General features: G+C 45.1%; 2 protein-coding genes across 2 annotated transcripts; one reads left to right on the top strand and one right to left on the bottom strand.

Annotated features, from left to right (window-relative positions):
* Window positions 1-1,319: 1,319 nt before the first annotated feature.
* Window positions 1,320-5,120, bottom strand: LOC125510998 (serine/threonine-protein kinase phg2-like). The gene is made up of 3 exons (XM_048676284.1): window positions 5,079-5,120; window positions 4,655-4,790; window positions 1,320-3,791 (listed from the first exon to the last, which is right to left on the bottom strand). Exon 3 carries the CDS (start codon window positions 3,711-3,713, stop codon window positions 1,608-1,610), a length of 2,106 nt encoding a protein of 701 aa, XP_048532241.1. The 5' UTR covers window positions 3,714-3,791; window positions 4,655-4,790; window positions 5,079-5,120; the 3' UTR covers window positions 1,320-1,607.
* Window positions 5,121-6,956: 1,836 nt separating this feature from the next.
* On the top strand, window positions 6,957-12,825 carry LOC125510997 (DDT domain-containing protein DDR4-like). The gene is made up of 12 exons (XM_048676283.1): window positions 6,957-7,376; window positions 7,492-7,602; window positions 7,742-7,828; window positions 7,920-7,957; window positions 8,042-8,123; window positions 8,954-9,060; window positions 9,149-9,320; window positions 10,103-10,195; window positions 10,283-10,406; window positions 11,260-11,302; window positions 11,397-11,591; window positions 11,675-12,825. Exons 1-12 carry the CDS (start codon window positions 7,041-7,043, stop codon window positions 12,270-12,272), a joined length of 1,986 nt encoding a protein of 661 aa, XP_048532240.1. The 5' UTR covers window positions 6,957-7,040; the 3' UTR covers window positions 12,273-12,825.
* Window positions 12,826-13,647: the final 822 nt, after the last annotated feature.

The raw sequence follows: 13,647 nt of genomic DNA, 5'->3' as shown, positions 1-13,647 counted from the left end.
TCTTTCTCGATTGTCCTATGGCAAAAATTTTATGGCAGTCAGTGACAATAGCCTTTAATATTACTCCTCCACAGAATATTAATACGTTATTCGGAACGTGGTTGGATGGGATTGAGCCCCATACAGCGAGACACATTCGTGTTGGAGTATGTGCGTTATTATGGGCTATATGGAATTACAGAAATGATTTAGTCTTTAACAGAACATCCAACACTCATTTTTTGCAGGTTATATTCCGAACCATTTGCGTTGATCCGTATGTGGTCATTACTCACTCCGACGGAGGCCAGGGAGCGTTTGGTTACTGGATCTATCCGATGGGAGATGGTTGCACGGGATATCTTCAGCCGGTTTGAATGGCGGTCATGTAATAGGATAGGCAATTAGTTTTCCTATCTTTCTCTTGCCGGCCGGCTGTGGCATTTGTTTTGCTTCTTCAACTCTGTGAGCTGCTTTTTTTGAGAATTTTAGACTTGTGTTGAATCTCTTTGCTTTTTTAATAAAGGTGGCCGTATGCATCTTTCCGATGCAGAGGCCGGGGAAGTCCCCCTTTTCCAAAAAAAAATCATCAAGCTCTAGGTCTTCCCTATAGTTCTGTTTCTGTAAATGATTTTCTTTGGGAAGCTTTTTCTTCCTTGGTCAGGTTATCGGCAAAGCATAAGTCCTTGATGAGATAATTAATTATGTCCAAGCTTTGGAACATCAAATTGAGGTATGCCAAGTCACGATTCTCACTTCTATGGAATTGTGTTACCCTCTATAGTTCAGTTAATAATACTCCCTCCAAAGAATGCTCTTATATTATGGAGTGGAGGGAGTAGTTTTTTTCCTAGCTTTTGGAGCTGTAATTGCTGGTGGAGACATCGGACATACATTTAGGGAGACCGCTGCTCGCAGTGCTTTTTTGTTTTGGCCTTCGGATTAAGGACGGTTCCTCGTGTATTCACGACTTTCATGTATCCCATGGATTTCTGTAGCCGATAATCATTCGTAAGATGAACGCGGAACTGATTTTTTTTCATGAAACCTGTCAGGATGTGAAAGCTTTAAAACATTTTCTTTTTTGAGTTTTTTTGTTTAGTTTCCAAAGCTTGAACTTCTCACAGGCTTCTCTTCATGAATACTGCGGATTTATGCATGTTCCCTGAGTAGCAGAGCAGTTGGTTTATCGGGTTACCCTGTATGTTTGGTGTCGCCTGAGATCGGATGGACTTGGATCTTTGGGACGGTTCTCGTCTTTCCAAAGTTGGTTCTACAACGCCAAGAAGATGCTCTAATAAAAAGCTTCTTCCCACCGAAAAAGGTTCAGTAAAGAACTCTGGTTCTCTTTTATTGGATAGGGTATAAGGCCGAATTTCGCTCGTAGTTCCATCGAAAAAAAAAAATCCACAAATTTGACCGTCTCAACAAATGTAGTAATTGTGAAACACCCAGAGGGTTCATGCTGGAACAGCTCTTGGTCATTCATCATTCCTCAAAAAAAAAAAGAAAGGGACATATTATGCAGTGTACATGCATGGAAGGATTCTCTGGCATGATCCGTCAGTGGAGAGGAGAGAGCATTGACGGTAGGAAGATTGGTCGTGAAAACACTTCTTGCCTGCTCATCAAGCCACTGGCAATTCGGAATCCATACAATCTGCAAATTGCTCATCTCCATCCATGCCATCATCTTCAGATTTCGATATCTCGCTACAATAGCTGCAATCATCATCGTCTTCTGCAAGGTACATCTCTAGGTTCAGCCGACGTTCTCTCCTCGAAAGACCATTAATGTCATCATCGCCTGGCATCTCATCACCAAGGCTTCCACTTTGTTCTGCAAGGCACAATTCCAGGCTCTCAAGCACTTCTTGCATTGTAGGGCGGTCTGTACCATGTTCACTAACACATTTCTCAGCAATCTCCACAAACTTGTTGAAGCACCGCGGAGCAATCTTTCCTTCAAGATAGGGATCAACAATCAGATCAAGGATGCCCTTCTTTTGGCAACTAAGGGCACATTTTACCAAGTGAGCTTGTCTTCTTGGAAGATTGAGATCATAAGCAGCCCGTGCACACAAAACCTCAAATAGCACAACACCAAAGGAATATACATGGGATTTCTCTGTGAGTTTGCAAGAGCGGTAAAACTGAGGATCGACGTAATCCTTATATATTGTATGCGTGAGATTATGCGGCACCGAGACTTTACATGGAACCTTCGCAACCAATCTCTCATCCAGGAGAATGTTTGTCGTCGACACATAATTGGGGATGAAGGAACACTCGTGAAGGTAATGCAGGGCATGAGCAGCACCTATGCAAATCTCTAAACGCTGCCTCCAACTAAGAGGTGGCTCCTCGGTGTTGTTAGCGTAAAGGTTCTCACGCAGGGTGCCACGAGCCATGTAATCGTAGACCAGTATCATCTCGTTTTCCTCTTTGCAGTAACCGACCAATGGTACGAGATGATCGTGACGGAGCTTTGCCATCATCGCTATCTCTGTCTGGAAGTCACTTCCATCATAGTCAACACTGCCACGTTTGACAGCCACCTTGGTTGGACCCCCATAAATCACTCCATAGTAAACTCTACGATGTATACCCTGACCAAGAAGGTGTGAGTTATCAAAGTTTCTTGTCGCAGATTTCAACTCCCTAAGTGAGAAATGGCGGTACAAGTTGGGTAGCAAAGATTGTTGCGTGACTGAGCTAGAAGATTGCTGGTTGTTTAGAGCAGCTGGCTTGTTCCTCCACCCCCAAGGAAAAATAGTTGGTGTTTGTTTTCCTTGAACTTGAGTTTTCTTAAGTGCCCGAAGACATTCTGCCACGTCTGTCATCTCAGGGCGTCTATCCATCTCCATCCTCAAACATTGTCCTGCCAGCTCTGCAACCCCTTCAAGAACCTTCATGTTGTTCTGGCTTGAGATTTCAACATCGAACAGATCTCTCACCCTTCTCTTCCCTGTCGCAAGAGCTTGGGTGAAACATTCAACTATGCTGGTCCCCCCATTTCTTGTTGTTGCCTTTTTCTTTGTGATCAATTCAACCAGAACAATTCCGAAACTGTAAACATCACTCTTCGAGGTGAGACGCCCGCTGCGGGCAAACAAAGGGTCCATGTAACCTATGCTCCCTATTACACGATCAGTGAAAAGGGTCGAGTCTGTGTTCACAAGTCTTGATATTCCAAAGTCGGATACTTTTGCATTGAAGTTGTCATCTAATAGTATATTGGCAGGCTTGATATCACCATGAATGACCTGAGTATACATTTGTGAATGCATGTAACACAGTGCCTCTGAACACTCCACCGCGATCCGCAGTCGTGTATCCAACGTGATGGGAATGCATTCATGATGAAGAACATCGCTGAGATTCCCTTTGGATATGTACTCACTGACAATCATTAAGGCATTTTCCTCGGCACAGTAGCCTATGAGCCTAACTACATTCTTGTGGTTGATTTCACAGTGGACTTTCAGCTCTTTGGCAAAATTTTCCTCTTCATTACGGATAAATCTCTTGACTGCAACTGTTCTTCCATCTTGGAGAACACCTTTGCAAACTTCTCCGAAGCCGCCTTTTCCAATGATAGTTTCATAGTTGCTGGTAATTCTTCTTATCTCATCCTCTGTGAAGGATTTTATGTTATGATTGCTATGTGATAACCACTTTGATCTATCATCCCTTTGGATCATATCTGCTACCATACTTTCTCGAAGGTCCATCTTATATGAAAGAAAAGTAGCAAAGACTGCGTATACCAGTTAGCCTTGACTAGTATATGCTGGATGCATCAACTTGACCTGAAAAATAGTTGCCAAAAATGTGAAACTCAGATCTCAGATAACCAGAGTTATCAACAACATAGAAGTATTGCAGAATCAATGATTGGCAAGTGATTTGTGGTCATATAAGATGTCCACGTACTGACAAAAACATTGACGTGCGTATACAAAATAGTTTTTCATGAAAGATCTCCTCTGGCTGCCGAAGGATAGGAAGTTGACCAAAGATGGGGTATGAGTCGATTTGAGCCCAACACGTAAATGAAAGAATAAGAGTGCTCGATTTTCGCCAATTTAATCATAGACCATGTTCTCTAGATGATGAAGAATAAATATTGTCTGGTTTAATTATAATAAACCTAGGTGAGTAGGTGTCTAGCGATTAGAGGCGTCGTGTTGTAATCACCAGGTGTCGCCCTTCTTAGGGCTTGTACAAACTCTTCTTTCATCTATGCAGTGAGACACTGTGCCTTTGCGTTTTCCTAGGTTGGTTCTTCAGTAATTTGCACAAAATTGTAGAAAATTGTTTAATTTTGTTGGTGGACTTCATCAATGGAGGGAATTGCACCCACAAGGGAAGGGCGAGACTGTGGGTAGGAGATAGCAAAATTAATCATTATTGTTCAGTTCTGCCGTGGTAGTAACTGGAGCTTCAGGGTAGGCACTGGGTAATTCTGCATCCAGGTGCAAACCAAACGAAAAGCAGTCAAGTGCTTTCTAACAGGGAGAAGGGATAACACTAGGAGGACAGGTGGAAACCAATTGAAGCATAGAACCAAAGATCTGGAATGTCAAAATGCAAACCTGTGGAAAGCTACCCACTGAAGCAACTACAAAAATTCAGTACGGTTTAAAGATGGTCACGGTTGAGCCCAACATACCTCTTAGGAATCGACGCGGCAATACAGTTTATGAATCGTCTTTCTCATGGCTGGCAGGCTTGTTGTAGCACACATCGCCATGGATTGGATCTGGAAGGAGGAGCAGAGCGAGTCGGCTCTCGTGAAGAGACCTGGTCTGTGAAGGTTGAGGGGCAGAAATGAGTCAGCTATCAATCATCAAAATGGAAAATGAAAACAGCCTTTCACGGGCATTAACTCCATGGTCTGACTCTGGCTGTCCATGTCGTGAACCAATGATCCAACTTGGAACTTCCAAAACCAGTACCTTTGGAATTATATTTTTTCAAGAATGCCTGGAATTATTCTGACCACGGGCTTCAGATCGTGAATCTAGCTCCAGTGTAGATCCATTTTTGCCATGTCAGTAACGGAGAGATTTGAGGTTGTTCGAACTGAAAATTACCTGCTGGCCATGGGGGATCCCCCCCCCCCCCCCCCCCCCCCCCCCCCCCCCCCCCCCCCCCCCCCCCCCGGGGGGCCCCCCCCCCCCCCCCCCCTGCACCTGCAGTGCCCGTCTCCTCTCACCCGCCGTGCCCAGATGCTCACAGCGACGCCCGCCGTCGAAACCAGCCCTTCGGCCCAGCCGCCCGCTGCAGCCGGACCCAGAGGTCCACCGCGACATCGGACCCGTCCTCCCTCGCCCCTTGCTTCATTCGACCGCCGCGGCACGGCAGCCATCTGATGGCCCGCAGATCTTACCGTCGACTTGGAAGGAGCCTGATGTGGGCGCGCTGTAAGCAAACGAGAGAACGGCGGCGGAGATGTAAGTCTGAATTCTGAAGCAACGGCAAGGGCTGGCCGAAGGCAGAGAGGGGAACGCTGGTGAAAATTCCCCAAGGCGCCGCGTATCCAACAGCCAAAAGCCTTGTTTTCTTAACGCAGTATAGACGCAAACGCTCGTATATACGTGCATATATTCATTCTTACAAACATGCACACACATATCATAGTTTTATGAGCACCTTTAAAAAACTGAGTCGGTATATTATCTTGAGATTTACGAAGTCACCGCAGGCGCTTCGTAGTCGACGGAAACGCCCCCTCTCACTGAACACACATCGCCAGAAATTCTGAAATAAATGCGAGCACCAGGACCTCGTAGTCGACAAGATTTGAACTCCCGATGAGCTGGGATACCACTATCCTCTTAAGTATCCAACCACAGGTTGGTCCACCTAAAAATTCCTTTTAGAGGACATCGAAAAACGTATTTTTTTTAAACCTTAATAAATAAACGTTTGGATTTTAAGCATGGGTAGATTGGCCTGTAAAACATGGTTTTCGTGGACCTATGTGATGTGGAAACTAGAATTTTCACTTTGAAGTCACAGAGGATGAAGGTTGGAGTATGTCCACTTAAATTGGCATGATTCTTCAATGACCAAAGTTGTGCCTGATATCTTTCGCAACAAAGGCTTTAAGGTTAGTAATTCATGAAAAAGGCAACATTTCTTCGACGCGGAGGGAGTAACAACAAATAATAGTTTCGGCCTATAAAATATAATCCACGTTTGAAGAAGAAACTTGGATGGAGATGAAGGTATCATCGGTAATATCAGTTTAGAGATATACTCGAAAGGTTGCAGATCGCCTAACATGATGTTTTATTTATATGCGGATTCATGACTGTTTCTCATATATTTCATTGGTTTCTCCAACCGGCAAACATTTGTAAGATGATTAGATGAATGAGACATATCTTTTGCAGGTCTCTCGCCAAAACTTTACACTTCTTTTAGCGTTTTTTGGGACGCTAATCCCCGGCAAGCGTTTGCTGCCACACATGGCATTTGCGAACACGCGGGGCGGCATTTCTAGTGCTATGGATAGCGGCCGTTTTCAGAAAAATCATGACGGTCTTTACTCTTCAGTGCAATATCTGTAGTGCCATTATTTGGATGTGGATCGTATGTTTCTGGGGCGTTCGCAAGATATCATTACCCTTTTTTCCCCTCATTTTCGACTCAAAGCATAAACTTTTATCCTTCAAGGTTGTGAGATTTGCACATTGTTCCCTCGGCAGCAACAACAATAGCAGCATCAGCACTAGCACTTGGTTTTTAATGGGATCACCCTATCTATGTATGTCACCTTGTGATGATGATTGGGGCATGATGACCCGGTCCGGCCGAAACCTCCCCAAAACCCCGGCCCGCCCGAAATCCCGCTTTTGCCCCTGCCCCGAGCGCTCTGTTCCCCCCCGCTTCCCACGCGCTTCCGTTACCTCGCCCCACGCGAAATCCCCTTTCTGCCCCCTCACTCCTCCCCCTTTTCCCCGTGAGCCCGTGACCGGCCCGGCCCCCTCCCCTCCCGCCCCTGCCCCTCGCCGCCGATCCGACGCTCCGCCGCCAAAATCTCACCGGAGATGGCCGCCTCCTCGCCGCCGGAGCAGGATCCTCCGCGCGAGCCCCCGCCGCCCGAGGCGGAGGCCGGCGCGCCGCCGGCGAGGAGGACGCGCCCGCCGCGCGCGTGCAGCCGCCCCCTCGCGCCGCCCGCGCCCTACCCCACGCCCCCGCCGCGGCGGCCGGGCCCGGGCCGCCCGAGGAAGATCGCGGAGGAGGAGCCCGAGGAGCCGGAGCCGGACGCGCCGCAATGCCGCGTCGTGACGCCGCTCGTCGCGGAGCCCGCGGACCCCGGCGAGCTGCCGCGGTGGAGGCTGCGGGGCATGTGGGAGCTCGCCTCCGTCCTCAACTTCCTCCAGGTGAGCGCTCCCGATCGCGTTCCGCTGCCTGGGCCTTCTCCTCTAGGGTTTAGGGTTTAGCATTCGGAGTTTGACCCTCGGCGCGGTTGCTCTGCTCCGGCCTCCGGAGCTGCAGGTGTTCCGGCCATTGCTCAACATCGCGGTGGAGTTCACGGCGGAGGAGCTGGAGGACGCCCTCATAGTGCCCAATGGCACGTTGGAAGGCTTGCATGTGCCGCTATTAAGGGTGAGCCTGATGTTGGGAAATGTTGCAACAACATCACACATTCTCCTCCATAGAACCAGTGTTCAAATAATAATTGATAAGCTTGTCAAATATTACAGGAGTACATAGCTTCTTAGTGTTTCTTATTTGCATTTTGCAGTCGATTCCTCCTGTAGCTCGAATGTCCATGGCAGACGGAAAATGGGTGACTGTGTTATGTAGAAAATTGAAGGACTGGTGGCATCTGGTATGTGATTTGTTCATTGTCAAGAACAATTTTGCAATAGGGGTAGTGCTGCATTTGGTTAATGAGCTAAAAATAAAGGCATGATCTTCAGGTTGCAGAAGGCAATCTACCAATCGTTGCCTCACATGGGTGAGTTCTGTGCCCAAGCAATTCCTCACCTGAATCCCTTGCTACAATTGAATATTGGATGACTTATTGTTTTCCGTTTCTCAGAGCGGAAATTGAAACGTACAAGGAACTTGAGCCAGCGACTCGATTAATGATCCTGAAAGCAATATGTGACATACGTTGTGAGGTGTGTGCCCCTAATTTTCGTGTGGAACATTTGCAGTGATAGTGGTGAGCCTCACAGTGTTATGTTATCATATGAAACAAAACCCACATTCTAGGTTGTTTATCTAGCAGCTAATGGTAACATATGAATGTTGGTGCTTCGTCTGCATTTAATCTATGAAAGGTTACTTGTAGTCGGCCTCCTGCTAAATAGTCAGTAATATCTGTGGTCAATTACATAGGAATGTTCGTATATGTTACTAAAAGCTGCCTGATGTACTCGCAAAAGTCAGATTTAATAATGCATATGTTTGCAGCCTAGTGATAGGTCTGGGCATGCGACTTACAGTTATCTAAACATATGATCAGTGATTTGAGTATTGCTCTGCAATCTACATGTGCACCTGCTTGATGTATTCATTACTCAATTGCATATCGAGTCTGCTAATCTGCATAAGCGATTAGTGATTCTCTGAATGTTCACTAACCGCTGTTTAGAACAGTGGCATGAATTACCTGCTGTTTTACACATCTCTTTCTGGACATATTTCATCTCCACATGTTAAACTGTGAGTGGTAATGGATTTAATGACATATTTTTGATGTAATCCTGTGTGGATGAAATATGTGGTTCCTAGCAAGGCCCAGGAAGTGTTTTGTTGTATCTCCCATGTGTGTACAACACCTCTGTGAGCATGTAAATGCTCCCAATATCTTCATGTTTGTAATTGTTAAGAGATGTCTACAACTAGCTGCAAATGTCTGTCATCGTTAAGTTTTCTGGTCATGAGTGCTTCAAGATTGATAAATAATTGTTGACATATTAACTGATAGGATACAGTTATTTTGCAGCAAGAGGATGTTCGGATCTTCGTAGATAGTTGTCTAAAAAAGGGTTATCAGCTCCGTGATTTCTGCAAAGAACGAATTGGGGGAGATTCCCATGGAATCTCATACTGGTGGGCAAAAGACAACTTTTAATTCTGAAATGAATCTTAAGCACCTTGTTGTGACCAAGGTCAATTCTAATCAACCAATGCACTATAGGTATGATGAAGATCCGATTCTCGGGCATCGATTATATCGTGAAATTAGACAAGTGGAGTATGTGAAGGAGCAAACAAGAAAATCTAAACGAAAGGGGTTCTTAGGTGTTCCAGTTGTATCCTATCAGTGGGAGACTGTCGCGACAAACTTTGTTGAATTTGAAGCAGCAGCAGTAAGTTTAAACTTTCGAGTTAATCATATGCATTTTTTAGGTCCTCTGTTACTGAATGGAGTCCTGGAATTGTTCCTCTGAATGGAGTTGAATCAGACACTTACACGCACACAGTAGCACCCACAAGGCAAATGCGCTTTCTGTGAGCATCATTTGACATCTTCTGTTGCTACTGATGCATGGTGCTGGCATGATTTTCTCTGAAAAGCATATTGAGCATGCATGGAAACAGGATCAATTAATTGGTCAATCTCTGTGCTTGTGTATCATTAGTAGCTTGGTGGCAACTATTCACACTTGGGCTTGCTTTTCTTAGATATTGCTGGTTTTGATTCTTGTGTGACATATGTTCGCGACAAGATTAAATTAAAGGCAGATGTGATCAAGGGCCTTCCAGAACCAATTTAGATAACATCAACATGTACTCCAGTATTTAACTATTTGTTGGTGCATGTTGTGCAACATAACTGAGAGGGAGGGAGGATACGAGCATGTGCAAAAGTGTGCTCTGTCAGGTGTCCACCTTACAATGCCCTATGTAATATTCCGGCATCTGCAACCATCTAATGCTGTGGGCAGAGATAACCAAGGTCCCCAAGTACATCAAAGGTTACTGACTTTAGTGAGAGACGCACTGGAAGAGCTTACCCAAATAAAAATGCGAACTTTTGGCATCAAATGGCATAAAATATTCTTGTGAAGTAGTTTTAGATCTCTTACTCTTACGAAAATTCTATGGAAGTTCACTGATATTAGTTATTTTCTTTCAATCTTATATGTAGGAAAAACTCTTTTCAAGTAGTAACAGGACAGAGGTCTCACTTGGAAAGAAGTTGAAGCTCAATTATCTCCCAGAGATGGAAAAGACTCACAAGGTATTCAACTGCTCCTCTAAAGGAGTTCAAATTATCTGCCTAGAGTACAATAACTGCCTATTTAACATGTGAGAAATCCTCTTGCAGAAGAAGGAGAAGCTGCTAAAAAAGCAACAAAGAGAAGCCCTTCTCCTTAATAGCTACTTGACATTTGATAGATTCACCTCTGGCCGCTCCCATCGTGAAAGAAAGCGTGTCACCTATACTTTCGGTAAGCTTAAGACTAAAGTTGACACTGCTATTAATTAGTTGTCCTAATATGGTAGCATTTCCTCCATTACGTGTTTACCGGCTGTTATAGTTTCTTGTTCATTTAGCCAACCCTTCACATTAGATGTTTCATTGGCATTTCATGCTTTAGCATCACCGTAATGATCGAGAAGATGGAAGGGCTGCACAGCTTTCTTTGGTAGAGAAGAGATCAGGGATGAGAATGACCTTCTTTTGTTTATTGATTCTTGCCTATCTTCAAATGGCATGTGGCAGTACATTGGATGGGTAGAGTACCTTAACAACCATAAACTAATCGTAGCCTATCAAACAGAAACTAATTGCTAACTTCCTAGCAATAGGATTCTTATCTTTATTTTGGTTGAGCGCGGCCTGAATTAGGGCTAGCTTCTATAAAGGCTTTCATCCACACCTTCATATGAGAAATACTGTGCACATAAGTGTCATGTCAATAATGTCTGAACCTGCTAAGCTTAGTTACATAGTTGCAAATCTGTTGTCTCGCTAGTTTATTGTGCGCAGAAGAATAGTTAAGTTGGGATGCACTTTCTGTAGCTGATTAGCTGTTCTTACTGATATGCTTTAAGAAAGGCATCTGTAATGTCTCAGCACTTATGAATAATAAATGTCAGCAAGCTATTCCCAGTAACTTGTATAAACCCCTCTACTGAAGTTATGATACCACTGCAATTGTACATAAAAATCTTTTAGACTAAATAATATTTCCATGCCATTTTTTGCATTGGATAGTTCATAGTTCCCATTGGAACAAGATCAAAGGTATATACAGATTTACTGTTCTCCTAACGAGAAACTCTTTCCTTACCATGCAGATGATTATGACCGTTCAATAAATGAGGCCCTAAAAGCAATAAAGTAGGTGAATCATCTACGCTCCATAGTTCCATTAAAGGATTTTTTATAAACAGCGAAACTCATGACACAAGTTTCTGTACTCTTATATTGACAGGAAAAGTGAGAACCCTGTTCATGTGGTTGCCACTACCAACAGAGGAGTACTTGTCCCAACACGAGAGGCATCAAGTAATGGTACGTTAGCTGGACCCTCACCTGTATGTAATGGACAGCGTGGAGAATCTCCACTGAAGTCATATAGCTACCAAGGGAGTGGTGGTGAGGAAAAGGCTGAGACCCTTGATCGTAGGTAACTCCTTTAACTCTTGATGTTGAGCTGATCCTTTGCCAAAGCTTATATCAGCATATAAACATGCATTGTTCAAATTATAGGTCTCGTCAAAGAAAAAGATCTCAAAGATACACAACAGACTTTGTTGAGAATGTCTCGGACATCGACACGAACTTTGACAGTGATGGCGATATCATGGGTGAAGCTGTCTATGACGAGGAGTATCTTAGAAGTCGAAAACAACCCAAGGCAAGTACTTCAGAGTACGATGGAGAGTTTCGATCAGAAGACCAAGCGGAGTATTCTTTGAGCAGTGAAGATGAAGAGGGGATTCAACGGTCCAAAAGGTTGCCAAGCCGCAGCCCTCAAGGGACCAGGCTGAAATCCATGGATGTAATCCAAACAGGCATCAAGCGAAATAAGCGTTCTGCCCGGCCCCATATGAACCATCAGCGATGCTCTGGTAAAGATTCCGGATTGGGAAAGCCAGGTGAATTGAACACATCTGATCCAGATGCCGGCTCTGGTGCACTAGACAGTGCAAATACCTCAATAAAAAGTCAAGAGCAGCGCCTGCTTCACATAGTGAAGATGCACGCTCCTGGCAGGGAAGAGAGCAAAGTTGGTGGGAGAAGATTCCTCCATCTTAATGAGATTGCACCTGCTGGTGGTTTTGACGGTGCGCCAGTGCGATCTTGACAGCAGAAGACGACCACGGCGCACAAATAACAGTCAATAAACATGTTCTACAGCACATTCAGGTGCCCAGAGCTTTTTCTTCTGGTGGAATTGCAGACAAAATCAGGGATGGAGGAGCGTCCATGAGCTGGTGATGCGTCCCTCAACCGCGCCATCAAGCGGAGTACTGCTGGAAGACAGGAGCTGATGAGGAGATGGTCCCTGTGTGCAGCGGCTGGATTTCTCGAACCTTTCTGTATGATACTCGGACGCCGCCGGTGGCGTCCATTGATGCGCCGGTCCGGTCCATTTTTCTGTCTGGCAGCGTGTGTGGCTCCCCTCCACGATGTAGTCATGTACTCTTTTATTTGGAGATCATGTACTCTAGTCTTATAGGAGCGGCATTGTGTATGTCGCTTTTAGGTGAGGAGGCGGCCTACACTGCTTTGCTGTCATGTGGTGCATGCGGCAATTCTTCTTTTGAACTGCTGGCGCCGCCTGGAAGCTGGAAACTTCTTTTTTTGAGGGATGGAAGCTGGAAACTTGTTCGTAGTAACTGAAAATTGCTTCGGTACGTCCCGTCCTGCGTGAAATGTGCATCCGTGGCCCGTCGTACTTTGTTTCCAAAAAATGGTGTGGTTTTCAATTGCTACCAAGCTCGGTGTCGCTGGCACGTGAGAATAATTTAGTAATGTCACATCTAAGCTCATGTCCACTATGCTTGTGGTCTATTTTTTTGCTTTATTTTTTTTATTGCTGCATTATATATTTCTAGGAGCTTAAATGTGACATTCTTAAAAAACATCTAGATGTGAATTAGACAAACTGATAAATTAATGTGGTGGAGCATACCGAGGCCAGCGAAAAGTACAGCGCAATCGCGCCAGCATTACTATCGCGTGGCACATGAGTTACATGTATTCTTTTCTGACTTTGAGATCGATCATATTTCCAAACATGCATTTCAATTTGTTGTGTGCGGCTTGTGCAGATTCTTCCATGACCGTAAATTAAAAGGTGACCGATTGCTGTAAAAATTGCTACTCCCCACCAAATCAAAGTGAGGCTGTAAAGAAAGAGTAGAGACAGCAGACCTATTTGGCTATTCCCTTCCTTCCGCCGCGTACTTGTTCTTGGAGCACACCGCCAAGGCATCCATTCTGAGTTTCGTCAGTGAGCTCATGGAGTCTCCTCCCCACTACCTGCCGCTCAGAAGGCCGGTGGCGTGGAGGGATCCCGGTGCCTCTGTTTTGGCTAGTAGTGTAGGTTAGCATTTTTTTTTCCTTTCACGGGGGTGGCATTCAGACAAATTGGTCTTTCGGGCTTCTATTCACCTTGAGTTCGTCCATCACGACGGAGCGCACACCACGACAGAAGGCCGGTGGCGTGGAGGGAT

This window comes from Triticum urartu, chromosome 5 (genome assembly GCF_003073215.2).
Source record: "Triticum urartu cultivar G1812 chromosome 5, Tu2.1, whole genome shotgun sequence".
Classification (NCBI taxonomy): Eukaryota; Viridiplantae; Streptophyta; class Magnoliopsida; order Poales; family Poaceae; genus Triticum; species Triticum urartu.
Note: the sequence above shows the minus strand (reverse complement) of the source record. Positions and strands in the feature narration are given on the sequence as shown.